The following is a 26,540-nucleotide window of genomic DNA, read 5'->3' on the forward strand; positions in this document are numbered from 1 at the left end:
CAAGGTCTTCTGCTACGTATGAAATGGACTTCTTATCACATTCAGCACTTCTCGCCATGTCATCTGGCCCTACCGCTAAATCTCGCCCTCCTTGTACAGACCTGCCTCCAGCCCCATGATCTGCAGCGCGAGCAGCTTGGAATAGTAGCGACAGAGCGCAAGATTGCCGCCATGGAACCAGAAGCCCGGGTGGCCGCTGGGCTGCCAGATGGTCCTGAACTCGCCCTCCTCGTTCAGGCCCCAGACCTCGTCCACCCTGTCGGCCACGTGGTCGCCAAACATGAGGCGCGTCTGCGTCCGCATGTTCTGGTACCCCGTCGCCAGCACAATCTCGTCCGCCTCGAGCGTGGACCCGTCGGCGAACCGCAGTCCGTTGGGCAGCACGCGCTCGATTTCCTGGCCCTGCTTCACCTTGATGTCGCCCGACGCGATGAGCGCGCTCGCGCCCACGTCAATGTAGTAGCCGCCGCCGCGCTGAAAGTACTTGAACATGAGACCCGCGTCGTCGGGCCCCTTGTCGACCTTGAAGCCAGCTTTGGCCAGACCCGCTAGCATCTCGCTGTCGAGCGCCTCGTGCTTGCGACGCGTGGCGCGCTCGCCTGCCTTGAGCACAGAGGTCGGCAAGCCATGGACGAGCAGATCTGCGTCGTCGACGGGCGGGCCTCCCTCGCAGTATAGGTCCTTGTTTGAAATGTCAGTGATGCCCTTGCTCGACACGACGTGCGTGCTGGAGCGCTGCACAATGGTCACGTCGTAGCCCTTTTCGAGGAAATCCTGCGCAATGTCGTGGGCCGAGTTGCACGAGCCGACGACGACAGCCTTTTTGCCCTGGCCGTTCTGGCGGGCGCCAGGGAACTCGGACGAGTGGCAGAGGCGGTGACCCTGGAAATCCGCCGCACCCGGGAGGTCGGGCACGTTCTTCTTGCCGGAGTGGCCCGTGGCTTGGATCAGGTGCTTGGGGTGCAGCGTCCTCGTCTCGCTCGTGCCGTCGGCCTTTGCCCTCTTGACGGCGACACTCCAGGTCTTGGTCCCGGCGTCCCACTCGGTCTTGACGAGTTCAGTGCTTGTCCAGGCGTCGAGCTCGAGGAGCTTCGCGTACGCCTCGAAGAAGTCGGCGAGCTTGTCCTTGGGCGTGAAGACGGGCCACTGCGCGGGGAACGGCATGTAGGGCAGGTGGTCGTACCAGACCGGGTCGTGGAGGACGAGCTGGTGGTAGCGCTTGCGCCAGTTGTCGCCTATGCGGGCGTTGGAATCGATCATGAGGGCAGGGATCCCAAGCATCTTGAGACGCGCTGAAGCGGTGAGACCAGCTTGTCCGGCGCCTCGGAAGAGGTTAGCTACGGTGATTTCAATCAAGGGTTCTAGCATCCTACTCACCGACAATGAGGACAGTTGGGTCCTTCTCGGAGAAGTTGGACTCCTCCTGTCGTCTCTCTGCCCAGTTCTTGCGTCCTGGATGTCCGCCGTGATCGACACCGCGAGGTCGTCTCTGGTTCAGGGCCTCCTCGTGGCCCTTGATCTCGTCGAGGCGAGTGTACATTGTGTATATCTTCCACTGGCCATTGTCTTCCGTTGCCCTAATTAGGCCACTGCCCCGACCAATGGCCGTCTCCAAGGTGGTGAAGAAGCGCACGCCATCGACCTTGCCCTCATTGTCGAGCTTGGTGATCTGAGGCGCCCTGTCCTTTGAGGTCGAGTTGATGGCAACGCTCTTCAGTCGGAACCCATCTCTCGATTTAGCCGAGTCCTGCAGGAATTGCTGGATCGCCGGGGGGGAGCAGGGCGTCCGGAATGCCCACGACAGGGCCAGATGATCTCGCCAGTATCCGTTGTCGACAAACAGACCAGCGAGCCTCGGCAAGTCTTGCTTCTCCAGGGCCGAATTGATTAGCTCGACAATAGTGGATGCAACCTTGTCGGGATCAATGGGTCCTTTGGGAGGCGTGCTTGGTTGCGTGGCTACATGGATGTTGACGGAGCCCGGCACGCAGCGCATGTGCGAGGGAGCCTCGTCCGCGGCAGCAACGGATCCCATTTCTGTACGTATTTCGAGGCCAACTTTCAAGAGAGCAAGTCCTTGGGGAGATGCGTGGTCGTTGGGGCACTCTGGTGAATCCTTTATACATTGTCATGTCTTCACTCGGACGACATTGGCCCGGGGGCCAACGAGGAGAACCTGCACGCGGACACGGGGGCCCCCTCACTTGGAGCAAATCTGTCATAGTTTGCTGGTCGCACATAAGATCATGTACACTTGGACACAGTTAGTAAGAGATGGGCGGTCCGCCTCAGGATACCCCGCATGGCCAGCCCGGAGCTTTGTCGAGGGTGCGGAGCAAGTTGAGATCCACGCTTCCATGTCCTGCACGTACACGGTACGTAATGCTTTTGCTACCACCCTGAAATCGTTAGCTCGTGGAGCTGGGAGTGGAAATAAGGCGGAACCGAGGCACTGTCCACGATCGAGGAACGGAACCGCTCACATGGAGATTGGAGATTGGACTCACCCTCCACGGAGTCACGGACCTCATGAGGCCTCGCGCGGACACTAGCGACGTCGTCCATACCACGCATGTCTGACAATGGTCGTGTCATTGATCATTTTGGCGTTGCGTTGCTCGGCCAAGGGGGATATCACGGCACGCCTCCATACTTTCCCTTCCCCAGAACGCAACAATCTGGGGTATGGGGAAGTGGGATAGAGTGTCCTAGTGCATCTACGTAGCCATCTGTCCGGCAACTGTTTGTTCCGGGAATACATATATATATAACAATGTATCCGCTCTCGGAGCGAAGAAGCAAGACTTGTGATTTGATTCAGTCGATATACAAACGGCAGTCTGTGCGACACTACACCGATCTTCATCCTCCTCCCTCTTCCTCCTCATCACCATCATCATGTCCGACGTCAGCAACACAAAGCCAAATGGTTTTCATGGCGACGATGGCCTCGACCGTGTGCGGACGGCCGGTGCCATCTCCATCACCCCTGAGATGTTCGAGCAGCTCTACCTCGGCCCCAAGAACCAGGTGTCAGGCAAGCTGCGAGCCACCTTTGGCAACCCAGCCCCGATTGGTATGGCTTGAGTCGAGGTGCTCCCGAATGATCGCTGACATTGGCAGGTCTCGCTGGCTTTATCCTCTCCACGACACCTCTATCCATGGTCTTGCTTGGTTGGCAGGGTGCCGGTGGGATCTCAGGAGTAGCCAACGTGTAAGCGTTCCGTGCCTTTGTACCAGAGAGAGATACCAGCCACTGACACTTCTCCCAGCGCCTCGTACATTTTCCTGGGTGGTCTTCTTATGGTTCTGGGTGGCGTTGGAGAATGGATTCTTGGTACGTCTCACGTGGTTGTCTTTGGCGCACTATGCACGGACAAGGTAGACTAACACACACGTGTACAGGAAACACCTTTCCCGCCCTTGTCTTCCTCGTCTTTGGCGGATACTGGCTCTCTCTCGGCGGGACACTCATACCTGGATACGGAGCCTACGCAACCTACTCTACCACGGGCAACCCAGCAGAAGGACTTGAGGAGCCGGAGTTCTTTGCCACCTTTGCGTTCTTCCTGGTGGCCATGGCCATGGTATGCTTCGTCCTCGCCGTCGCTGGTCTGAGGACGAATGTGGTTCTTCTGGGCATCTTGACGTTGTTGGTGCCGACATGTGAGTGAACTTGAATGATCTGACAATGCGAGGACGCCTGCTAACGAAGTCTCCAGTCGCCACCCTGGCAGCTTCCTTCTTCGCCGCCTCCAAGGGCAAGCTGGGCTTGTCGCTCACGCTCCAGCATGCCGGGGGTGGCGTGCTTTTCGCGGTGTCCATGCTCGGCTGGTACATATTCTTTGCGCAGGTGCTGCTGTCGGTCGAGTTCCCCTTTGCTCTGCCGCTTGGAGATCTCTCCACCCTGGTGTCTGGTCGAAGCATCCGGACGCATGGAAAGAGTGAGGTCTAGACAATGCATGGCCTGATGTGTCGCGAGTCATTGCTGGCCAGGCGTTGTGTTGCATTGCGGTGGATCGACGCCGGCACTTGCGACGGCAGCTGCTTGGCCCTCGCGGGTTGATCTGCCACGGCCCACGCAGAACGTAACTAAGAATTTAACCCAATCTATTAATGCACGTGGCCAACTTGAGCGAGTACGCAATGACTGTGTAAGCTGTCACTCAGCATCAACGACCGCACCGCCAATCCTTTGACCCCCCTGCCTCTCGACGCGTGCAATGCAATGAGTGGCATGCTTGTGTCGATCTTTTTCATTATCGCCGGCAGTCTGCCAAGGGCGGGCTTAAGTTTCCCTAGCCTCGTGCCCCAATGTCCTGTTTGGGCAGATTCTTTTCGCCGAGCTCCATGGCCAATCACTCAGGACCTTTTGTCCCAGTTGAGCTGTGACTGATGCAGGGATACATGCTACCGACGGCTCAGGTTTGCTGGGAGCAACCTGCCCCCGGAGTTCCGGTATGTTCTCCTTTACCCCATGGGGGCTGGCGCTCGTCCCCACATGTCGGAATTGTCCCGTCAAACTCCACACGATATGAACTTGTCGGAAGAGTGCCGGTATACATAGTACTACTACGTAGTCGAGGCCATGGCCAGCCTAACTTGCGTGCTATTTCAGCACATCTGTGTATACAATTCGCCTTTTCCAGGAACATCCGCCGGGCCCAGAAGTCCGCACTTCTCGTTCGTCCCTGATGGAGAAAAGACGCCAAAATCACTCGTGTGAACAGTGCCGACGGTCAAAAAAGGCGTGTGATGGTTTCCTTATCAATAAGAAGCAAAATGGCGCGCCGGTTTTCTCCAACCAGGACTCGGCAGGTGGTGCGTTTTCCGACGTCTCCATGAGAAGCAAGATCATCATTGACCATGGACTGATGCGTGTATAGCTTCTAAATCAACGTTGCCATGCTCCTACTGCGCTCGAACGAATAAAACGTGCAGCTTGAATCCGTACTGGGCCCAGCAACGACGAGCGAGCAAATCACTATGCGTGGATGAAGAAGCAACCGAGAACTACTGGAATCGTTTAGAAACGCAGGAGCCCTTTCCACCACATGTACAAGAACAGAAACCAGGGAACCTATCAATATCGCTCCCACCATCGCTTGATCCTTGGAACGGCGAGCCAAGCTCCTGGCTAAGTCTGGGGTTGTTGGACTTCCTCGCTCTGGCCTCCCATACATCACCGGCAACCTACTCCTCGTCTTCGCCCGAGTCATCCAACAGCTCAGATGTGTTCTTTGACGACCCGAGTGCATTTAATTATGCTGGCGATGGGTATCTAATGGGCCAGGAAATCATATGGGACAGCTCGAATGAGCCATCCCCAATGTTCACGGGGATGGACATGCCAGGGGCCGTTGCCAGCCATCAGGAAACCCAATACCAGAGTGGACCTAAAAGAAAGAGGCGCAAGACAGATTGCTCCGACTATTCGGCGGCGCACTTTGCCATGGAACCTGCGGATCGTGAGTTGATCTCGGACAGCGTGTTTCGCATATTCTACGACGAACAGGAGTGATGACGGTGGGACGTGAGAAAAGTTAACTTGGCTGGTATTGGATCCACATTCGAAGTCTATCTTTTTAAGAAGTCTAGACTAAAACTCAGGTTTGATTGAATGGTGTGTAGCGCGAATGTTCTTAAGTTAGGAGCATGGCTCCCAGGAGCTGTTGAGGTCTAGGGTAGCGCAATTTGCGACGGCGTACAAAGTACAAACCGTGCCAACTCCGCTGAACATTTTCTGACAAGAGTGTGAGATCCATCTGCTAAGCTTCAACCATCGCGGCAAGCTTGTGCCAACTTTTGGATACCGCATCTATCTACATCTACCCACCATACCGCTGTAGCATGACTTCCAAACGCGACCACACAGATCTCGACGAGGGCGAAATCTCCGACCCAACGCCCAAACGCGCACGCGGCAACCACAACTCCAGATCGCGACAGAACCACCACCAGCAGTCAAGCATAGACCCGACATCAGGCCAGCGCTACGTCTTCTCCAGCTATGCCTCGCGCACCACCATTCCCGAGGGCGAAGAGTCCGACTTTGAGGACGATGCCGAGGCCATGGCGTATCTGCGCTCCGTGAGGTAAGCTCTGCCTCCCTACCTTTCTCCCCCCGTTTTTCAGTTACCCTGTATTTCGCATAATGCTGAACGTTTTGAACAAAGCTTCCTGCAGACATGAAAGCTGATGGTGAGTACCTGTACAGGAAGCAAGCTGAATCCATACCGCACATCCTTCGTGCCCCTAAAGTCCAGATCGGACCGCGATTACCGGCTGATCTACAAACGAACGAGGACGACGACGGAGACGACGACGACTACGCGCAAAACTCTCACGAGGACTACGTAGATGATTCGAAAGGCTGGTACGAGGACGGCGCCTACATTGGTGCACCCGACTTGGATCCAGAGGATGCGCCGGCACTTGAAGAGGACGCAGCGTCCGAGGTAGCCATACACGACGCCTACTTTACCTCTCTTCTTGCGCAATACCACAAGATGCGATCGCTCCTCGGCAGCGAACCATCCGTCGATGCTCTGTCTCGCCTACCCCCGTCTCTCGTCCTCGAGGCTGGACCCCTGGGTCGAGGCTCAACAACCATACCTGTGTGGTCCAAGCTTCTGCGCGCCACCGATCCGCACCCCGTCCAAATGCATATCCTCACCAAAGACTCCATACTGAGCATACTGCGTGTCATGCTGGGCGGCAAGTTTCTGCAGAACGGGTACAACATTGAGGAGCGCACGAGTCGCTGGCTGTGGGCTCTCCTGGCCCGCTTGCCAGAGAGGGGAGAGCTAGACTATGCTGAGATTGGCTGTCTGCGCGATCTTGGAAAGCGAGCCGTGCTCCTGGGACGCAGCCTGGTGGAGATGGCAGCGTTACGGGACGAGCTTGACGAGGGCCAGTTGGGCGTTCACGAGAACCTCGACAACAGCAGCGACGAAGAAGAGGGTGGCGCTGCCCAGCAAGGCTCTCACAAGACAAAGGAGCGAACAACTCCAGATCTTGAAGACGCTGCGCAAGAATACCCCGCACCCCAGAAACCATCCGGGGGAGAGCGTCCAGAGAGCGAGCATGAAGATGGTGAAGTATCGGAAGAAGACGAAGACGTCGCCATGGACATTGGCTCCAACTCTTCAGACGAGGAGGAAGGTCAGATTGACGAGACCATGGACGACGTCAAGGCCCGCCTCCTCGCACAACTCGACGCGGACGCGGAACAGGAAGACCAACCGTCCCCAGAGGAAGCGGCCAAACTGCGTCTGCGGATGAACATGCGCGCTACGCTCAACATGATACTGACAGTCGTGGGTGAGTTCTACGGACAACGTGATCTTCTCGAGTTTCGGGAACCCTTTGTGGGGATGTAAGCATATTCTGTTGTACTACTCCAAAAAGTGTAAGACTACTATCCGATACCCCTTTACCCAGTAGTCTGTAGAACCAAAAAAAAAAAAAAAGGAAAAGCAATGGTATCCTCCACAAGCTCGACCCGAGACTTACTGCATTCCTGAACGCCTCGCACCACATACAAAGAGCAAATACACGTGATGGAACAGAACGGTCCTTCCTCCGTACAGAGTTCATCAGTCCGCCATGTGCACCAAAAAGTCGGCATCGTCAAAGTCGCTGTCGATAGCCATGTTCTCCTGATCCTGCTGGAATGAGGTGGCCTTCCTGACGCGGGAGCGAGGAACAGCCATGATCCGGCCATTGGCCGAGTCCCCCAAGTTCCGCGCGTGATCCTCATAAATGTCTTCATCCTCCTCATCCTCGTCCAGAAAACGTTTGCGAGAGCTTGCATCCGTGACGGCGCTCTCGTTGCTTTCCTGGGACATGGTCAAGCCGGGAATCTCGTCCAGGCCAGGAAGTTCCTGCTCTTCGTCCTCGTAGCGGGAGTCAGGCTGCTCGCTCAGGCCGCCAATCCTGTTGATCCCGCAAAACGGTGTCAATTCCCTCGACGTGGCTCGCGAGAGTATAGGCGTGGGCTTTTTCATTTGCGGCTTGGGCTGCTGTTGTGCACCGAGCGAGGAAGGTCGGGTGTTGTCTGTCCAGAGCTTGAAGGCGCTGGGCCCAACGGTCTTGTAGCCCTCCGGTACGGACTTGCGAACGCGCATGCCGACGCTGAGCAGGTTGGCTTCGACGCTCGCAGGCAGGGGAGGTCCGCGGATAGACTCGACGGGTGGTGATTCGCCCGATTGGCCGCGGTTGCTGAAGAAGGAGGTGATCTGGCGCTGCGACGGGTCGGCGGCAGCACCGGCGAAAGGACGTTTAACGCGAGGGTTGGACATTTTGTCGCCGATAAAAAATCTAGGTAGACAAAGATATTCGCTTGTCGCACGATGGTGCCGTTGTGGTTGTGTAAATTGGTGAGTTAGGGAAAATTATGGTCTGGCAGGATGGCCGGATGCACAGTGTCGTCAGTCTGTCTCAGGCTGAGCCGCTATCGTCGTCCGGACAACTGGGTTGGAGTTCAACCACAGTCAATTGCTTTGAAAGAGTGATGTGTCGCAAGAAATGAAAAGAGTAGAGTGGAGATGGTCCGTGTACTGGCGGGGTTAAATTGTTCTTTTCTCTGGTTGCGTCACTGAGGCGAGATGGAAGAGAAATGAGGAAGATCAGGGCACTGCATGAAGGGGCTGGGGTCTGGAGAGGTTTGCAGGAACGAGGCTAGCTCGCGTGGGTCCACATCGACCCTGACATGCGCGTCGACGCGGCTGTTTCGCGTAAAGTGCCTTGGATCACGTGATACTGATGCTAATGGATGCCGTGTGAATGGTCAGGGTGGTAAGCTTCGACTAGCTGGGAGTGTATTGTCTAATATGAGGGTCGTGAAAGATGTTGCTTAAGGGCACGACCGCCTGTTTGTTTGCATAGGGAGATGCTACAGATTTATTCAACTATGGCGATTACAAAACTATTCAGTAGCCTAGAGCTTCGCATCAAGTGGCATGAGCACCTTATGGGGGACAAGACTGCGCAAACTGACATGCGTCGGTTAGGCATGGTGCGCCTGCTCCTCGCCCTGCTGGCCGCGAACGACCCCTCGAAGATTGACCAGACGTGGGTCCTATTGTGAAATTATGTTCAAAGTATCCGTAATGTACAGAGTCCAACATATTATTAATACAACACGAGGCATCAAACACGGGACGCGCAGTCTGGGGTTCTACGCCGACTGAGTCATGAGTGTATGACGTTGACATGTCACATCTCATCCAAGGGAGGATCCATCACAAGGCATCAGCATGGGACAGCGAGTTGTGAAACCAGTGAATTCGCAAGCACAGTACACGTCTCCTACTGCACCCGGGTATGTAGCGATCAACTAGCGGTTTCACTTCCTCGCGTGCAAGCCGCGAGGCTCAACGCTCATGTGAAATGCCATCTTCATCTCCCTTTTCCCATGCAAGTGCTTTTTTGAGGATGCGTAGGCCTTTGGGGACAAGACGCGTTGACGGAAAGACGAGAAAAGACTCATGTGCCATGCAAGATATCCGGAGACCCCCCAAACGCCCCAGTTGTTTTGAGGTGTTCCATCGTCTATCTGCAACCGTTTCCCCGTTTTGACAGAGTACACCACTTCACACGGACAAGACATGAGAGCCCGTGTTCCAGAAAAATGCTTCTTTCATGTTGTTGATACGTTGCAGATCCGAGATGACCACCCGTGAGAATACCGTAAGATCGTAAAGTACCCAAAGAAAGAAACACGTCGCGCCATCAAAAGGGAGCGACACGTTTACTTCCTGCGGAAGGAGCAGCCCTCAGTGAGACGGGCCTTGCCACCGGTGGGCTGGCAGAGGACAGTGGTGCAGCCTTGGCAGATGACGACGGTCTGGGCGTGCGAGAAGACGGTGGTGATGGTGAAGCAGCCGGGGCACTTGACGTCCATGAAGAATGAGCGGGGGGCGGGCACAAGGGTCTGTTGCTGCGGTTAGATGGATGACGTGGTGACTGTCTTGAGGGATACCAACCTTGAGCTTGTGCTTCTTGGCCTCGGCGGCGGGAGCCGGGTTCAACAGATCGACGGCGAGAACCTGAAAGAAATTTCGTCAGCATAACGCTCATGCCATCGTATTTGTGTTTTGTTGCAGCCGGTCCCAAGCCGATGACAATATGCCGAGATGAAAAAGTCGCCCAAGTGGTGCGCTTGTAGTCGCTTGCGTCGGCCATCTGAGATTTCATCGACGTCGTCGGTCGAGGTGGCCAATTTCCATCTTGATTGTGCATTTCGTCGTCGGCTTGGACTTTGGGTCGGGCGGAATTGCGTCGCTTACCATTTTGACGGATTGACTCGAGAATGAATTGACTGCGAGATCTTGCGAGTGTCGTGGTAGATTGGCGAAATTTGGCGACGATTTCGAGGCTCGCGAGATGCGTGAGGAGTTGGGGCAAGTAAAAGTTCGGTGGCCTGGAGGGGGCACTCGTTTGCCTCTAGCTCGAAAAATCTGACAAAAGTGGACTAGTGCCATAGGGTTGAGGTGCCCGGTGGCACGTGAGGGCATCATCATTGGCGCCAGCAGCATCGGTGGATCATCGACCCGACTTTATGCACTTGTGCATTAAGGCAAGTGCTCTTGTGCATGTTATGCAGCTCCGGGGTAAGCTCTAATTATTGAATGATGTAGCTGCTGCCTCCAAGGCTGACAGAGCATGCCAGGCACATCAACCAGACATTCACTCACCCTCGACATTTCCTTTTATCACAGTGACTCGTCAACATGGCGGCACCCAATGACCAGCGCATCGCTGTCCCCATAGACGACCCTGACGCCGACACAGAATGGTTTGTTGTGTGCCCCTCCATCACCACCGCGGGGTACTGACAGGCACCAGGAACGACATTTTGCGGAAGCAAGGCGTGATCCCCGAGAGGCCACCCAGTCCGACCCCTATGATTGAAGAGGCGATCCTCGAGGGACGAAGACTTGCGCACGAGAACCGCTTGGAAGGCAAAGATCTCGACGAACTAGACGAGCTCGAGGATGACGAAGACGAAGAATTCCTCGAGCAGTACAGAAAGAAGCGCATGGCGGAATTGAGCGAGTTTCAACAAAAAGCACTACACGGCAGTGTCTATCCTTTGTCGAAACCAGACTACCAGCGCGATGTCACCGACGCTTCCAACAACGGCCCGGTGCTGGTCAACATGACCTCGTCCATGGGGAACAACGTCGAGTCGCGGGTGCTGTCAGAGCTGTGGAGGCAAGCGGCAGCAGAATATGGGGATATCAAATTCTGTGAAATACGAGCAAGCCAGGCGATCGAAGGATACCCCGACCGCAACTGCCCGACTATCTTGGTATATAAGAACGGGGACATTGTGAAGCAGGTCGTCACACTGGCGACCATCGGGGGCGTCAAGACGAACATGCAAAAGATCGATGACATTCTCGTGGAAGTCGGCGCAGTGCCCGACTCCGATATGAGGGTGGTCAAAAGGCGGCGCGCGGCAGAAGACGCAGAGGAAGACAGGTTAGCGGGCAAGAGTATCAAAACAGGGACTGCCGGTAGGTCCAGGCAGGACGACGACGATAGCGACTGGGACTGAGCATCCTGGGATAATACATGATCGCCGCAAGGCAAATGCCGCTTGTCTGTGAAATGGCGTCGCAGTTGGTCATGTCCACGTAGTACGAAGGGGGCATGTGCGCACCAAGTGCACAGCCAATTCTCAACCTGCTGATGCTGAATGGAACATTTGGGGCCAGTCGGTCTGTGAAGCATGACGTGGGCCTGGACCCTGCAGTGGTTATTTACTTCAGCCCCTGTCGCTGTTAGCGCGACACTTTCCAAGCGCTGGCGGACGAACATGAAGATCTCGACTAAGTCGATTGTTTGGCCTCAGAAGTGTGATTCAGGGACATCATAAATTATTTTAATTGGAGTCTGGCTTCGTATCCTATTTTTCCACACATATTTTCGTAAAAGACCTCACAATGCGCAGGTCTTGAGCTTGAGACTCCGCCGTCAAACTTTGGTGGCTTCGGTATCCGTACTAGCCTAACAGACACATCCAGGGTCCAGTCGCGTGGCCCGGCGCGATAAAGTCCTCCACCTCACGCCCGCAGCCTGTTGTCCGCCCAGGCGCGTCGAGCGCATTGACAGTGCTAACAACTTGCTGCTCCTGCTTGCGATAGTATCCCTCCCCCTCTTTCAACCTCACCATGGCGGAAGAGCCCTCATTACCGCGTCTTCCGTTACCTGCCGTCAGTTGGAACGCGCAGACGGAAAGCTTCTCCAACAACCCCAGGAAACGACGCGCGACGCGCCGGCCCAGCACAGCCAGTGGCGCCTCGGTCTTCAACTCGAGTGATCCGGCCATCTTCTCCAGCGATGATGACCCGGCGCTTGACAATTATGTAGAGGGGCGGCAAAAGAGACGGTATCTGGGCTCGTGGTACAGCCACCAACAGCACCACCAACCTGAGCATGAGCATGAGCCTGAGGCTGAATGCGCCGGTGCGCCTGCGCAGTTCAAAGGCAAGCGCACTCTCCAGCGCCAGTATGACAGTGGAGTCTTCCTAGCGAGCGACTGCACAGAGGATGATGATACCACTCTCGAGTTGGAGTGTAGTATGCCAACGCGTCTGAAGCTGCCGCAGCTGGAGGCGGCTGTGCGGACGATGACAGAACCCGAGCGCGCGCTGCAGCGCAAGATTCGGGAATGCGTCGACACCGGCAATGAGACTGTCGACTTTTGGAACATGGGTTTGGAGGAGCTGTCCGGCGAGACCGTGGCTCCATTGTCTCACTTTGAGAAGATCCCCGACGTCGTGTCTCGGGATGTGGCGTTTGAGCAGAGCCCGCCAAAGCTCAACCTGTACCTGGCCATGAACAGGCTGCGGATGCTACCAGGGGCCTTGTTCGATGTCACCAACCTAACCACCATGAGTCTGCGCGGCAACAAACTCGAGAGTCTCCCACCGGCATTCAGCAAGCTCTGCAACCTGCAAGAGCTGAACCTGTCACAGAACCGACTTCGTCACCTCCCTGTGGAGCTGTTACGATTACTTGACTCAAACTGCTCATTACAGACATTGATTCTACATCCGAATTATTTCCTCTTGCCGGCCCATGGGGACGACATTTTCGAGATCCTCGAAGACGATGAGCGCACAACACCGGAGCCGGATGCCTCTGAGCTGGAGTATGAACGTCTACGGAAAGCTGGCACCTGGCCAGCGAGCACGCCAGAGGCACCGCCGCCGAGGATGCTGACCAGGCGCCTTGGGAGATCCCCCCTCCAAGTATCTGATGCCACAGGCAGGGTGCTATCCAGGTTCAAGCTACCCTCAACGTCTTCGCACGAGAAGTTTGAGCTGCTTGATGTGGATCAAATCTACAGGAAGCAATTATACGCACAGGGCGTGGATCCCAATGATGTGGACATATTGTCACAGCAACAACAGCAAGTCGAAGTAGGCAGAGCAGGTCAGTCGGCTGTGCCCAGTCTGGTGGAGGCGGTCATGAGGAATTGCTATCGAAGTGTGCGGCTCGGGGAGTTCAAGCACCTGCTGCCAGAGGACTTTGCCAACCTACGGCAAGTCTTCGACAAGGCCGCAGAAGAGAAGGACCGGGGTGGCCTGCCCTGCTCACGGTGCGGGACGTTGATGGTTGTGGCGCCGATTCGGTGGATTGAGTGGCGTGAGATCAACACCCTGACCAGGCACAAGACGAGGGAAGGTGTGTATCAGCTTGATCCGCTGAGCGAGGTCGAGGATGAGCTGGTCGTGCCGTTTCTGCATAGCGCTTGCTCTTGGCGATGTGCGCCGAGGAATGGGGAGCACAGCGGCTGGGTGTTCCCCAAAGGATGTGGAGGTTGTACAGCTGGATATACGTATTTTAGGCAAGGCTACCCAGAGCGTGCTGAATGAATAGCAATTCGACTTGAGTACGTGGAGGTTGCGAGTTCACCACATTCGCGCCTAGAAGTCGGCGCTCTTGATACGGTCTTGTGATATGCAACCGGAACGTCGAAAATTTATGGCTATTAGGTGCCTTCTACCTTGGTTTACCGAGACAAGGCTACAATTGCGCTTTTGCTCTGATTCATAATCTGCCTAAGCTCTGACATACATTCAGGACGCGTGGCAGGGTCATCTGGACATGCTCACGGGTAACCAAAATGAAGCCTACCCTGAAGCTACCATCTGGCTGCGATGCTAGCCTCGGACAAGTAGCCTAAACAATGTCCTGTTCTTTGAAGATTGCAGGCGAGACAATTGCACCTTGGTTACTTGTAAATTCTATGCTTCAACTGCAAGGTATCTATTAACTAGACATTCGAGACCAAGAGCGCTGTCAGTCATCCTTGTCGACCGTGGCTGTGACCCGCCCTAGTACCCCAGCGGGGTGCGATAACGATCACCTGGCAACCACTTCTCCCTCTGGACCTTGGAGGGTTTTGTTCACATGAACATTCTTTGCTGATAGTGTTTTCTTTCAAGTCACTGCCTCCTCGTAACTTGTCGCTTTGACCTGGCTCATGACGCGACAAAAGAGCATGCTTCACCCGTCCTAGCCCTCCTCGCGACCTCATCCAAATAAACATGGCTACACCCGCGCAGTCTCGACCTGCCTCGCCGACACCGTCCCAGTTGCCTCCCGTACCAGGCTCGCCAGTCTATTCAGTCGCCTCCACTGCGAATCCGCTGTCATCCTTCAACCTACCGCTGCCGCCACCCCCTCGCCCTTCGTACCCGGTGCTCACCACGGCAGACCTCGAGCGCTCGCAGGATGCCTACGCTGAGCTTGTCGCGTCCGCGAAAGCGTACCGCCTCGCGCTCGCCACATTATCCACCGCCGCGTCCACATTTGGATCTACGCTCGAAGCATGCGCGCGGTTGAAGGAGGCTAGGGCCGAGCCCGTGGGGCCCTCTGGGATGGCGAGCATGTCTGCGAGCTTTACGACCAAGGGGGCCTGCACAGCCGACACGCTCATGTCTGCCTCGGGCGTGCAGCACCTCATCGCGAATCACCAGCAGATCCTGTCCGAGACCGTGTATCGCTCCTTTGAGGTACCCTTGCTGGACGACCTGGACCGATGGCAGAGGGTGGTGGACGACGAGAAGGAGACGTACCAGCAGAGGATGAAGACACAGAGCAAGGAGATTAAGCGCCTCGAGAAGGAAGGGTTGAAGCTGCACAAGCAGAAAAGACGGGACGTTGCGCGGTTCAGGTCGCATCTGGTGGAGTTGACGAATAAGCTCGACGGGCTCACGACATTGCACGCCGATCACGCGCGGACACTGCTCAGAGAGAGCCAGGACACGAGCGGGAGGATAGTGGACGCCAGCTGCAGTCTCGTGCGAGCCGAGGTGGACATCTTTGAGAGCCTGGCGCGAAAGGGCTGGAGTGGTGGTGGCCTAGACGACATCCTCGAGAAGGGCCAGGATCTCTTTGCGCAGGAAGATGTGCACAGTGCGCACGTCACGGGGGCCATTTCGGGCGCTGAATCGTCCAAGTTGTTCTCCATCTTGCCGCCCAAGAGTATCCTGGCGGACACGTCGTCGGAGAATTCCCGGGGCGTGGGACACGCGAGGAACGACAGTTTGGGCATGGACTCGACGGATCGCTACCAGGGCCTGAGCGCGGTGGCGGAGTCGCATGCGGCAGCTGGCGATGCCGATAGTGTCATGTCCGCCGAGTTCAGCAAGCCAAGGGGTGCCCGCCCATTCTCGCCGCAGCCGATTCGACGGATCCCTACCGATGTGACATTTGAGTCGATCATGGCTGGGAGCCCGAGCAAGGAAGACACCAAGAGGCTAGTGCATGTAGACGGTGAGATCCCTGAAGAAGACGAGGGCGAGGAGGAGCAGAGCAGGAGGCATGACGATCATCAAGCTGAGGATGGTGAACGCAAAGAGACGGATGCGAGCGACACGCCAGAACCACCAAGAGGGCGAAGATCACCAGACTTCATCACGGACGAGAGTTCACCAGACTCATCCCGATGAGAAGGATGCTCAAATACAGTGTCTTGATCAGTTTGCATACTAGCGTTTCATTTCCCCGGTACAACAACCGTGCCAGGTGGTGGCATAATTCGTGTACCGATATTCATATACATATGCAGGGTCCCAAGACCACACCAAAGATCTATACCATACCCGTCGTAGGGCGACAACCAAAACGCCAACGCAATGCTCCCGTTCCGATCGTAGTGCCATTAGTCGTCCTTGTCGATGCTGCTGACATCGCCCTTGAAAAGACCAAACGTGACGTCCAGCCACCACACCACCTTCCAGTAAAGACTGGCCCTGTTCCAGTCAAACTCGCCCGTCTCCGTGCGCGGGACCTCGCTGCCGATGATGCTGCCTCCGAACCAACTAAGAAGGGGGATCGCAGCGACGAATCGCTGGACAAAGGACTGCTGCGGGCGTAGGGCCTGGTCGGCGGGCAGGATCTTAGCCTTGCGCGCCGTGGGGATCTTTCGGCAGAAAATCTCGTCTTCCATCTCGAGGGGTTCGACACTCGTTGCCGTCGTCGCGACAGCGAAGCCAGGAGCAGCAACCGGCTGATCCACCGTTCCACTAGAGACGGTGCCAGTATCTACCGTTTGGCTGGAGATCTGTGAGCCTGACGCTTCCCTCTGCACCTCCAAGAGACGACTGTTCCAGGACGTCGGTCCGCTGGGCCGGCCCATGGAGCCGATGGCAGCGGGGACGCTCTTTGACCTCCCAAAGTGCTGCTCCTCCATTGTCGCATCGAGATCAGGGCACGCCTCGTCCCTAGCGGGGGGCGCCTGGCGGTACGGCTCGGCGTAGACCAGGTGGCCCAAGACGCGCTGCGGACTGGCGTAAAAGGCCGTCTCCGCCGCCTCGGCGCTTTCAAACGTGATCTTGACCCAGTGCTCCCCGCTGGCGGCCTTGCTGACCTTGGCGTGCTCCTCGTGCGTCAGGGCGCGTCGTCGGGTGTACGCCGCATCGCGCAGCTGGGATTTGTACCGCCGTTGGTTTGAGGGTGGTTCGCGGGGGTAGTCCTCTAGGATCGGCCCGGCTAGGGACTCGTAGTGTGCGATGGAGGCATATTGTTGCACTGTCGCCCTGTACCCGCGCAGGATCACTTCTGTCGGCTGGTTTCGCTTCTCGGTCACGGAGGCCTGCTGCAGCTGCTGTTGCTGCGACGAGGCCGGGTCATCTTGTTGTGTCTGGTTGCTGGACTGCTCTTCGTTGGCGCGGGACTGCTTGTTCATCACCCACTCGCCAAAGAGCTTATCCGCTGCGGCTGCTGTTGGGTTCTGAGGGACGCCACGAGCGCCGGGGGTGCCTGTCCGAGATCGCGAGCGGCGAGTCGACTTGCCAAAGGAGCCCTTTTCCGCGACGGCGCGTCGAGCACGCGTGCTGCTGTGCGTGTTAGCTTGCGATGCAGGCGACATGAAGCGCGGATCTTGAGCAAACATACTGGTTGAAGATCATCGCATATGGACGCTTGATGCCATCTTCGCCAATGTACAGTTCGTCGTCGGGGACGTTGTGCAGGATGAGAGGCGCCATGGCGATGGAATCCGATTCAGAGCGCTGGGCGCGAGCAATGTGAAGGGAAGAGTGTCGCTTTTTGCGCACGAGGGAATGGCTGGTCCCTGTGATGCTGATGCGGTCCAGCAGCTCCTGGAAATTCTGAAGCCCGACCGTCACTGAATTGGCCGAGCAACGGACAGGATGGACCGTCGCGGTCGCGGCCTGCCGGATCAACCCTTTTCCACACCCGCTAATTGGCTCCTTTTCTCGCTTCGCCTTTCGTCTCTCACCTCACCTCACTCACCCTTTTGCATGACAGACGACAAAGCTATTTTTTGATCAAAGATGCCGATCTCAAAGTTGTAATGACCAATCTTACCAAAGGCCGTTCAGATGTAGGCATTTGGCCATCTCGATTCAGGCTCAACTATCAGTCAACTGTGCTTCAGATCAGCCATGACCACACTGTCCGATATCCCTTGGACAAGTCAGTGTCGCCTAGTCAGCTCTGGCTACTGATTGAGACAGAGGCAAAGTCTCCTTTATCCAAGTGAATGCCATTGTTCTAGGCGGCATGCAGTCTGACAATCTCTCGTCACAGTCACTGCCAAGCACTACAGATGAAAACTCCAGTCCATTTGCTACGTTATCTCATGGGCAACATTCGAGGACAACTCTGACCTCTCCCCCTGGCCAGCGCATCTAGTGATGCTTACGCTTGGCCACCTTCTTGGGCCGCATGTCGTTCTCGTACATCTTGAAGAACCCATCTGGCTCCGTCGGATGCCGACCAGTGACATCGTGAAAGGCCGTCGTGGCAATGTAGTTTGTATTGCCCTCCTGCACAAGGCTGTAGTACTCGAGCAAGTACTGCTGCTCACTCTGGTCAATGTCCGACTGCGCCTTGAGCACGCGCTTGGCCTCGCGACTGGTAGGATGTAAGTGTGCTGTTTGTCTCGCACAAGGTGGATGTTACCTACGCCGAGATGCTCTCAAACTTCATTTCCACGCCCAGGGAGCTGCCGGCTGCCGTGGCGAGTTCTTCGCCTGCGCACAATTTTGGACCTAGCCATCTTCATCAGCGGAACTGTCAACAATGGGAGCAAGGGAAGAGTTGTGTCGAACCTGTGCAGATCATCATCTGTCCGCGGTGGCGGTCGTCAAAACCATGCGCCCCCTTTCCAGTAAGCACGTGGGCCGCGAGGAGAGCAACGTCCTGCACAGGTTGTCAGCTAGTGGTGACAAGTAGACTAGGAGGCCAGGTCTTGCTTACTCCTAAGGCCACAGGCGCAAACTTGTGCTGCTTGCCAATCGGCAGCGGGAGTGTACCCTCTTCCTTGGCCTGAGGGGAGTACAACAGCAGATTCTCAGCATAGAAGCCGGCACTGCATCTGTCAATACATGTTTGCTTGCGCTTGACCACGGAAGATCGACGTACCGAATGACGCAAGGCGAGGTTCCCGTTGGTGTGTCGGCCAAACCCTTGGACTCGAGCACCACGCTTTCAATGTCGATAAACTCTCGCAAACGGGGCTGCCTGTTGGGATCCGCATAGTCGCAGCCAGCCGAGCTGATGAGCAGCACATTCGGGACACCCGCCTGCCTGGCCGCCTCAGCCAGCTCCACGGAAATGTCAAATTTGTCTTGATGAGCGGGCGGGACGAGGCAGAGCGTGTCACAGCCCGAGTCCTTCAGCTTCTTGGCCATTGTCTTAACGCGGCCTGGCTGGTGAGGCACCACTTTGGCGCCGAGACTGGTGAGCTCGTGAGCATGAGGGGACTCTGGGTGCAAGGAGAGACCGACGACAGAATCGACCTTTGATGAGAAGTCTGGGTTGCTGAGGAGGAGCTCCGCGATGAGGAAGCCGGTCTGGCCGTCAATGGCGGTTACGCAGACGTTTCGGGACATGTTGGCTACTACAGGGTGGTAACTTGTGTGCCGTTGTGTATTGTGGGCGAGAGAAGCGGAATTAATGGAAAAGGCGTTCTATATAAACCCAAGGTGAGCAAGCAAACGTCAAATGCGGTTTTGTGTCACCATGATCACGGCCCGGGGACGAACCTCCGGCGGTTGGCACCTAGTATTGATCACTACTGCTCAAGATGACGTCCGAATTTATTTAAGGTGACGTCAAACGTATAGAAACCAATAAACTTCCGACGGTTTATAGGATCATTTAGAACAATAGAGACTTTACAAGTAATGTTGTGAGTAGGGTTATGAGCAATTGTCTGTCGCGAAGGTGGATGCGGACACGCGGAGATACAGGGCTGAGGCGATCCTCTGCATCGGAGAAAGCTATGATAAGAAAACGCTATGTATGTCTATTCTCCTAGTTCGAAACTCTAATTTGCTTGCCTATACCCAGCCTATACCCTGGACAACGTCCCCCTTGGCGAAGAATTGGACCTCGGGCAGCAGCTCCTTGACAATCCAATGCGCAGTCTGCGTGTGCAGCGACCCATGGCCAAATGGCTGAAGTCCCTTCTCTCGACGCATATTCTCAATATTTGCGCTCAAGAATCCTTGCTCATCCACAGATACAGAGGGCGTTTCCGTGGGCAAGCTGCCCCTCGGCATAGATGAAAGCCCACTGCATAGCCCCTGAAAGCAGACTATTTGGTCTTGAAGGTGCTCGTCAACCTGTCCCCTTACTTGTATCTCCTTATCCAGCCCCTTGCAGACCTGCTGCGCTACTTGCGCGGCGAACTTGTCTGGTGACTTGGTCTTCTTCGGCATGGACACCAGGATATCGTGGCCCCAGCGAAGCCCGTCGGTGGACGTTGCCACTAGCAGAATGTACCATCTCGCCACATTACCAGAGTCTTCCGTGGCTTTGAACGTAATATCCACCGTCGGAAAAAGCTGCTCCAATCTGGCCACAATCTCTACCTGGAGTGTACTGTGAGACAAACTCGGCGTGATGATGGTCACATTGACAGACTTCAGCTGCCACGACGTGGGATAGACAAAGTCCCGCGTTCGGAATTGCAGCGCTTGCTTGGGCTGTAATGGGTGGACTTTTATGGTAATCTCGCCTTTGCCGGACGACCCCAGACTCCAAGCGCGACTCTTCAACTGTCGTTCGACAACAATACCAAATCGATCCTCAAGCGTTGGCAAGAGAACTTGATCGAGATACTCATAACTCAGCGAGAAGGAAACATTCGTACCACCCACGATATCAAGCACGACTGGCTCGTTGCTCTCGTTGCCAGCAAAGACGCAGAAGGGCAGGATGGCTTGGAGGATGAGTAGTGTGCTGGCGGCGCCCGACTCGGCTGTGATCTTGAAGTTTCTCTGCACAAGCTGGGATGGCTTTCGGCGTGGGATGAATGTCAGCGTCGTGGATCCGACTCTGAGACCCTCCACGTCTGCCTCTGTTACGTCAGCCAGCCATCGTATCGACGTGACGTGCTGATTCTTCAGGCCTAACTGGTTAGCGGAGTCTGACTAGTTCGTGACACGGGAGTGTTTGACCTCCCCCTGAGCTGCCCTTGCTAGGTCTATTGCCCCTGATGTTGGCGATTTTGACAGGTCGAGTAGTCACTGCTGAGAGACCAATTGCCAGCCGAACGAGCTGACCGCCGCCTTCGCCTGTGCGGCCGTCTATATGAATAAGTTTGGCCATGTCTTACACTGTCTGGGCGAAGTGTCGATTTTGAGAAACTTGAAGAGATAAATCAGCGGTCGACGGTTGTGGAAAAAGCTCGAAGGACTATGTTTTGGGGTTGAGATTCGCCGTGAATTATTTACTGCTGCTGCCAACAACAATAACAGCACAGCCACGGTGACTCATCCGGGACACGGTTACACACGATCACCCACGGTCACACAAGATGAGCCATGCAGACTGAGCTACGCTCCGCACTTTCCTTTGCAGAAGAATCGAAGAATATGTGGTCGGCGCTGTGCCAATTAAAAGGAAAAAAAAATCCTCCCACAATGATATGGACAAGGAAGGTTTTCACCGGCACCGAGCCGAACCCGGAGCCAGGACTGCGGGTCCTGAGCTCCGGGGATCCACTATCCCGGCTCCGGCCCCGGCAGTTGCCTTTTGAAGCAAAGCTCTATTCGATGATGGGTGTGCACAAGATTGTTGATAATATTATGTCTCTTGTCCTCCCACGCCTCATTAGTTTTGCTATTCAGTAAGTATACTTCACTTAGTCCTGCTAAACCGCACGCGGACACCATCGCCACTGGTTACCAGGATGGCAAACGCCTCCTGGAAAGGTCCCTCGTTGAGCGGCTCCACAGACTGGAACTCCTGTAGAAGACGCACAGTGAAATACGAAGCCTCCAGGAGTGCGAGATGTTGACCGGGGCAGATGCGCGGACCGCCTCCAAAGGGGATGTACTCAAATCTTGTACAGTATCAGTGTGCAAGTTTCGAAATAAGTAAGGGTGGGACCTGCTCACGCTGTAGGCTTCAGGGTGTTCCATCGCTCAGGCTTTAGCTCCATCACGTCATTTCCATACAGATCCGGCCTGCGCTGTAAGCCGGATGAGGTGAACATGACCTGCTGTCCCTTGCGGATGAAAACGGGTGATTGGCCATCAGGACCGCCACCTCGAGGCAGCGTTGTGTCACGGATGGCTGTCCGGGAGTTGAGAGGGTTAATGGGATGCAGGCGTAACACTAGTTGGTCAGTTGGAAATCATATCCTCGGAGCACGAGTCGCATACCTTCGTTGACCACGTTCTTCAGATAATGCAACTTCTTCACCTCCTCAGTCGTGGGAGCACGAGAGCCGAGGGGCTCAAGCTCATTCCGTATCTTGGACACAATGTCAGGCCGCTTGGCTAGATACCACCATATAAGACTCAACAGTGCGGCAGTAGTGTCACGCCCGGCGAACATAATGTTGATCACCTCGATTTGGATCTGCTTCTGCGACAAGCCCATCTTGGCCAGCTCGGTCGGGAAGATATACTTCTTCTTGCCGCCGGCTGAGGTCTTCTCCTCACTCGACATGGTCTGGTCGACGACACCCTCCGCAAACCTGTTCACAAAGTCGACGCAGAGCTTGAGCTTGGGGTCCGGCAGGCGCGTGAGAAAAGGAAGACTCATATGCTTGGAAATTGTGTGTACAATGTAGTCGAAGCAGTGGGTGAATTCTGTCGCCTGCTTCAGTTCAGAGATGGACAAACTGTCGACACTCTCACCAAACAGCATCTCCGTGCCGACGTCCATCGTCAGAAGAGGGAACAAGTTGGCCAGGTCAACCTCTTCGCCATCGGGGATACGTGTAATCAACTTTTGCGCGTGCTTCTCGAGGGTGGCCGTATCGCTCATCTGCGTCTTGTTAAAGCTCGGCTTGAGCATGGCGCGGGAGTGTTCCCACTCAGCACCATCCACGCCAAAGATACCACCACCAAGACAGGCGTCAAAGGTGGCCTTGCGAGCGGGCGGCAGGCCCCAGTCTTGGAAGCTGCTGTGGAGGATGGCTTTGATGTTGTCCGCATCTCGAGTCCAGTATGATTTCTTGCCGAGGACGTAGTGGCCAATCGTGTTGACGTTGCTTCCCGTGTCATCAAACATCTCGCAGAAGGCTGTGGGGACCCGGTTGATTTTCTTGGCTTTTATGAGCGTGAGGAGGTGATGCAGACCGAGCACTCCATCCTTGTGCGGGTAGGTGGGTGGTGGCTGGCAACCATTCGAGGTGGAGAGTTGATAGTCGCGAATGCCATTGTATAGCCGTGAGAGAATTTGGTACACGATGATAAAGCCAAAGACTGAGTAGATTGCCGTCCTGGCATCTACAGTCGCAGGTAGCGCGATTGGCGAGGCTGTCATGGTCTCGTGGAGAGGTGTTGTGGTATTCAAGTTGACTTGAACCGTGTGAGGCGCCTAACGAGCAAGCGACATTCAATGGAAAGTCAATCCGACCTTCGGCAGAAGCGTTATTATTTAAGAACAATAAAGCCTGTGAACACTTGTCGAGGTCTGACGAGTGGAGAGCACATCGGCCGACGAGCCTTCCTCGACGTCCGTATGCGGATCGCTTTTGACGTCAGGTGGATTTCCCGGGCTCTGGGAGCTTTCTATGTATGAGTGTTTGTCCTAAAAGGAGGGCAATGCGACTGGCCGGTTATAACATGTGCACCATCGGCGGTCGGGGCTTCACTTTCCGGTATATGTATGGGCAGACTTCGATTTTTGGCCTACGTATCAGGATAAATATGACCGGCTATCGGCGGTGTAAATGAGTAAGCACATTGGCCAATGGAATTTGCCCCGGAAACACCCAGTAGTCTTTGTCTATCTGCTTTTCCTAGTCTTCTGCTGCCCAGTACCTGGCTCACTCGTCTTCCAAGCCTCTTCGTCTCTTTCCCACACAAGACTCAGCGTTGCGCCTATAGGCCCAAGAAGTGTGGCCCTGAGAAAAACTGACACTAACAACTTGGGCAGTGCCAGGGAATCGGCCCTTCTCCGTGCGGACGTTGATGCATATCGCAGTGTCAAGGACCAGACCATGTAGGCTGCGGACATCATGGTGTAATCCCACTGAAGGAACCATGTCGCCCCTTGCAAGAAGGAAGTGATAGTAGTGGCTCTGTCTAGAGGGTTTGGGGGTAGGAGTAGGCCAAGTGGCGCCAGGGTGGATGCTACCGCTGGGTTGAAGATGCCTGGACTGAGCCATGCTGCGAATGATACTGCCAATGTAGAAACATGACTGATCCCTGCCACGACAACGCCGAATTGATAAGCAGCACGCACATAAGCCGTGCCATCTGGCTCTTTGCCATTCTTTCTCGCCGTTTTGGGAGCTAGTGTGGACCAAGCTAGGGCACAACACGCCGACCACAAGGGTACTGCTTGCCACAGCACAACAGCTAGGGCCTTGGACTCGACAGAGATGACAGAAGCCACAGGCAGACACATTAGAATATTGGGCATGATGTACCCTGCCAAGGTCCCGAAGATGGCGCCCTGAGCCGAGGTGCCACTGATCGCTACATTCGTCTTGTTTGGCTTGTGCGCCGTCGGAGACGTGAGCAGATGCAGCAGCAGATACAACGGCGCCATGACAGCTAGGCCCACCACCATGTACAGCATGCCGTAGATGGTGATACTAGGATCGCGTTAGTTGTAGCATCGGCAAGTTTCTGATCTGTCACCGGACACTCACAAGCTCACCATAAGACCCCTGTTCCCGTGGCGCATGCCTTCGAGCAAGTTCAGCATCATCAGTGCCACTCCCTGCCCACCAAACATGAAGCTGTACAGGGAGAGCCTCGCATCGTGACCGTTGACGACGGGCCAGAAGAAGTTGAGCAGGGTTCTTAGCAGGCCATTGAAACCCTCGGACGATGTGTAATTGGTCGAATACAGAGTGACGCCGTCAGACAAGAGTGGATCAGCCTTGAGGTCCTCGAACCTTTGGATTAGTCCGTTGGAAGCGGCGAAACCGTGGAGGGCCAGAGCTCCGAGTGGAATCAGGCCAGCAAGTAGCGCCTTGCCAACAAGTTGAGGCATAGTGGCGAGGGGGGTGCAAGGACGTGAGAGTGTGGCTGGGTTGGTCCCGGGTGCTTTGGTTGCCGAGGCTTTCTTAGCATGTCGATTATATTGAATTTTTGTTGGTCTTTTATCCTGCATGTTCTCCCAGGCCGCTGTTCCTCGGATTATGGTCTCGGATATGCTGTTCGGGGAATTTCTTGGCTCAGGGTCAAGAGGTGGAGCACCGGGCCTCAAGCTGCCGATGAGTCCGATCTTGCAGATCGTAAACTCTAATCTAGTACGAATGGGCAAAATTTTATTTTATTCGCCGAGGCATTACGGCCTCGGAGATGGTGTTGCGTGCTAGCGCAGCCTCCTGTTAGAAAATAGGCCGAGAGGCGGACTAGGATGTCGCTCCCACCAGTTTACACACGCAATGCGGCTCATGAGTTTAATTGAGACAAGTAGAGACCGCATAACTAAAACATGAGTTGAAGTTGGAGAATCGAGTTTAGAATCAGTTTGGGCACTCAATTTGATTCATCATGACTGATATCACCATACAGGACGGCGAGTTCGCAAGGCTGTCAGGCAAGGTCGTCATCATCACAGGTAAGTTCGGACAGTGATCAGGGGGGAAATACAAATTGACAGTCACACAGGTGGATCTTCTGGCATTGGTCTCGCTACCACGAACCTCTTGCTAGATCTTGGGGCCAAGGTCATCATTGGAGATCTGCAGCCGCCAGTGACCCCCATTCACAACCCGTCATTAACGTTCCAACGCACAGATGTCACCTCGTGGTCTGAGCAACTGGCCCTCTTCAAGAAGGCCCGAGAGATCCATGGCAGGGTGGACCATGTGTTTGCCAATGCGGGCGTTGGGCCTCGCGCAGATTACCTTTCAAAGACAGTTGATGCCAACGGCGATCTCGTCGAGCCTACTTTTGTCACTATAGATGTGAACCTCAAGGCTGTCATCTACACTGCCACAATTGCGGTGTACTACATGCGGGAAGAACAGCAGACGCCCGCTGGCGGCAGCATCGTCGTCGTGTCATCAGTCGCTGGCATATCACGCTTCCGCGCGACAGATTATGGTGAGAGTTCTGCTCCGAAGAACACCAACAACAGCAACTAACAGCACCAGCCACGGCCAAGCATGGAAACCTGGGATTTGCACGAGGTCTTCATCAACGGCTGAACTTCCACGAGTTGCCCATCCGCGTAAATCTGATTGCCCCCTCGTGGACCAAGACTGGCTTTATGCCCTACCCTGTCATGCAGAGCATTGGGGTCGAGCCACAGGAACCGATTGTCGTCGCCAAGAGCGCTGCATTCCTCATGGCTGATGAGTCGCGAAAGGGGCAGATGATTCACATCTCTAAAGGGCGATATCGCGAGGTCGAGGAGAGTATTATGCTGCCTGCCGCTGAGAAGGTGGTGGGCGTCGAGCACGGAGAAGTCATGGAGGACGATACCCTGGCCAAGATCATTGAGGCCATGGGTGTCTTCAAAAAGGGAGCGGTGGCTTCCTGAGGTGGCAAAACCATGTCTTGAAGATGAATCAGCTTCTGAATTGCATAGCACTGTTGTTTCTCGCTACTTTCTGATCTCCA

At 55.4% G+C, this 26,540-nt stretch overlaps 15 protein-coding genes across 15 annotated transcripts; 7 read left to right on the forward strand and 8 right to left on the reverse strand.

The window, feature by feature from the left end:
* Positions 1-75: 75 nt before the first annotated feature.
* On the reverse strand, positions 76-1,996 carry F5Z01DRAFT_627607 (uncharacterized protein; the record flags this gene model as incomplete). Its single annotated transcript, XM_046261550.1, has 2 exons — positions 76-1,322; positions 1,378-1,996. 2 exons carry the CDS (start codon positions 1,994-1,996, stop codon positions 76-78), a joined length of 1,866 nt encoding a protein of 621 aa, XP_046115295.1.
* A 902-nt stretch (positions 1,997-2,898) lies between these two features.
* F5Z01DRAFT_639272 (GPR1/FUN34/yaaH family-domain-containing protein) lies at positions 2,899-3,955 on the forward strand (the record flags this gene model as incomplete). Its single annotated transcript, XM_046262430.1, has 5 exons — positions 2,899-3,076; positions 3,124-3,214; positions 3,273-3,337; positions 3,406-3,666; positions 3,723-3,955. The coding sequence occupies 5 exons, from the start codon at positions 2,899-2,901 to the stop codon at positions 3,953-3,955; spliced, it is 828 nt and encodes a 275-aa protein (XP_046115296.1).
* A 600-nt stretch (positions 3,956-4,555) lies between these two features.
* On the forward strand, positions 4,556-5,677 carry F5Z01DRAFT_278168 (uncharacterized protein). The gene is made up of 2 exons (XM_046258718.1): positions 4,556-4,821; positions 4,887-5,677. The coding sequence occupies exons 1-2, from the start codon at positions 4,695-4,697 to the stop codon at positions 5,519-5,521; spliced, it is 762 nt and encodes a 253-aa protein (XP_046115297.1). The 5' UTR covers positions 4,556-4,694; the 3' UTR covers positions 5,522-5,677.
* Positions 5,678-5,850: 173 nt separating this feature from the next.
* F5Z01DRAFT_676863 (uncharacterized protein) lies at positions 5,851-7,382 on the forward strand (the record flags this gene model as incomplete). The annotated part of the gene is made up of 2 exons (XM_046265295.1): positions 5,851-6,095; positions 6,218-7,382. 2 exons carry the CDS (start codon positions 5,851-5,853, stop codon positions 7,380-7,382), a joined length of 1,410 nt encoding a protein of 469 aa, XP_046115298.1.
* Positions 7,383-7,490: 108 nt separating this feature from the next.
* On the reverse strand, positions 7,491-8,473 carry F5Z01DRAFT_278186 (ribonucleotide reductase inhibitor-domain-containing protein). Its single transcript, XM_046258719.1, has one exon. The coding sequence runs from the start codon at positions 8,301-8,303 to the stop codon at positions 7,599-7,601; it is 705 nt and encodes a 234-aa protein (XP_046115299.1). The 5' UTR covers positions 8,304-8,473; the 3' UTR covers positions 7,491-7,598.
* A 1,281-nt stretch (positions 8,474-9,754) lies between these two features.
* On the reverse strand, positions 9,755-10,709 carry F5Z01DRAFT_676865 (ribosomal protein S27-domain-containing protein; the record flags this gene model as incomplete). The annotated part of the gene is made up of 3 exons (XM_046265296.1): positions 9,755-9,937; positions 9,990-10,052; positions 10,701-10,709. The coding sequence occupies 3 exons, from the start codon at positions 10,707-10,709 to the stop codon at positions 9,755-9,757; spliced, it is 255 nt and encodes an 84-aa protein (XP_046115300.1).
* Positions 10,496-11,878, forward strand: F5Z01DRAFT_663380 (thioredoxin-like protein). The gene is made up of 3 exons (XM_046264027.1): positions 10,496-10,616; positions 10,676-10,801; positions 10,852-11,878. The coding sequence occupies exons 2-3, from the start codon at positions 10,737-10,739 to the stop codon at positions 11,564-11,566; spliced, it is 780 nt and encodes a 259-aa protein (XP_046115301.1). The 5' UTR covers positions 10,496-10,616; positions 10,676-10,736; the 3' UTR covers positions 11,567-11,878.
* Positions 11,879-11,975: 97 nt separating this feature from the next.
* Positions 11,976-14,035, forward strand: F5Z01DRAFT_663381 (leucine rich repeat domain protein). The gene has a single exon (XM_046264028.1). It carries the CDS (start codon positions 12,183-12,185, stop codon positions 13,890-13,892), a length of 1,710 nt encoding a protein of 569 aa, XP_046115302.1. The 5' UTR covers positions 11,976-12,182; the 3' UTR covers positions 13,893-14,035.
* A 98-nt stretch (positions 14,036-14,133) lies between these two features.
* F5Z01DRAFT_278272 (uncharacterized protein) lies at positions 14,134-16,080 on the forward strand. The gene is made up of 2 exons (XM_046258720.1): positions 14,134-14,318; positions 14,466-16,080. Exon 2 carries the CDS (start codon positions 14,568-14,570, stop codon positions 15,972-15,974), a length of 1,407 nt encoding a protein of 468 aa, XP_046115303.1. The 5' UTR covers positions 14,134-14,318; positions 14,466-14,567; the 3' UTR covers positions 15,975-16,080.
* F5Z01DRAFT_278278 (uncharacterized protein) lies at positions 16,081-17,649 on the reverse strand. The gene is made up of 2 exons (XM_046258721.1): positions 17,422-17,649; positions 16,081-17,363 (listed from the first exon to the last, which is right to left on the reverse strand). Exons 1-2 carry the CDS (start codon positions 17,511-17,513, stop codon positions 16,187-16,189), a joined length of 1,269 nt encoding a protein of 422 aa, XP_046115304.1. The 5' UTR covers positions 17,514-17,649; the 3' UTR covers positions 16,081-16,186.
* Positions 17,650-17,790: 141 nt separating this feature from the next.
* Positions 17,791-19,604, reverse strand: F5Z01DRAFT_663385 (uncharacterized protein). The gene is made up of 5 exons (XM_046264029.1): positions 18,916-19,604; positions 18,751-18,862; positions 18,603-18,693; positions 18,458-18,542; positions 17,791-18,405 (listed from the first exon to the last, which is right to left on the reverse strand). The coding sequence occupies exons 1-5, from the start codon at positions 19,383-19,385 to the stop codon at positions 18,180-18,182; spliced, it is 984 nt and encodes a 327-aa protein (XP_046115305.1). The 5' UTR covers positions 19,386-19,604; the 3' UTR covers positions 17,791-18,179.
* A 143-nt stretch (positions 19,605-19,747) lies between these two features.
* F5Z01DRAFT_663388 (RNA 3'-terminal phosphate cyclase domain-containing protein) lies at positions 19,748-21,415 on the reverse strand. The gene is made up of 2 exons (XM_046264030.1): positions 20,958-21,415; positions 19,748-20,908 (listed from the first exon to the last, which is right to left on the reverse strand). Exons 1-2 carry the CDS (start codon positions 21,106-21,108, stop codon positions 19,836-19,838), a joined length of 1,224 nt encoding a protein of 407 aa, XP_046115306.1. The 5' UTR covers positions 21,109-21,415; the 3' UTR covers positions 19,748-19,835.
* A 167-nt stretch (positions 21,416-21,582) lies between these two features.
* Positions 21,583-23,612, reverse strand: F5Z01DRAFT_728480 (cytochrome P450 alkane hydroxylase-like protein). Its single transcript, XM_046266679.1, has 3 exons — positions 22,167-23,612; positions 21,900-22,119; positions 21,583-21,844 (listed from the first exon to the last, which is right to left on the reverse strand). Exons 1-3 carry the CDS (start codon positions 23,275-23,277, stop codon positions 21,640-21,642), a joined length of 1,536 nt encoding a protein of 511 aa, XP_046115307.1. The 5' UTR covers positions 23,278-23,612; the 3' UTR covers positions 21,583-21,639.
* A 130-nt stretch (positions 23,613-23,742) lies between these two features.
* On the reverse strand, positions 23,743-25,008 carry F5Z01DRAFT_692124 (uncharacterized protein; the record flags this gene model as incomplete). The annotated part of the gene is made up of 2 exons (XM_046266177.1): positions 24,614-25,008; positions 23,743-24,556 (listed from the first exon to the last, which is right to left on the reverse strand). Exons 1-2 carry the CDS (start codon positions 24,958-24,960, stop codon positions 23,743-23,745), a joined length of 1,161 nt encoding a protein of 386 aa, XP_046115308.1. The 5' UTR covers positions 24,961-25,008.
* Positions 25,009-25,466: 458 nt separating this feature from the next.
* F5Z01DRAFT_739132 (uncharacterized protein) lies at positions 25,467-26,473 on the forward strand (the record flags this gene model as incomplete). Its single annotated transcript, XM_046266828.1, has 3 exons — positions 25,467-25,533; positions 25,584-26,021; positions 26,072-26,473. The coding sequence occupies 3 exons, from the start codon at positions 25,467-25,469 to the stop codon at positions 26,458-26,460; spliced, it is 894 nt and encodes a 297-aa protein (XP_046115309.1). The 3' UTR covers positions 26,461-26,473.
* Between the last annotated feature and the right edge of the window lie 67 nt (positions 26,474-26,540).

This window comes from Emericellopsis atlantica (assembly GCF_019669845.1).
Source record: "Emericellopsis atlantica unplaced genomic scaffold F5Z01scaffold_27, whole genome shotgun sequence".
Classification (NCBI taxonomy): domain Eukaryota; kingdom Fungi; phylum Ascomycota; class Sordariomycetes; order Hypocreales; family Bionectriaceae; genus Emericellopsis; species Emericellopsis atlantica.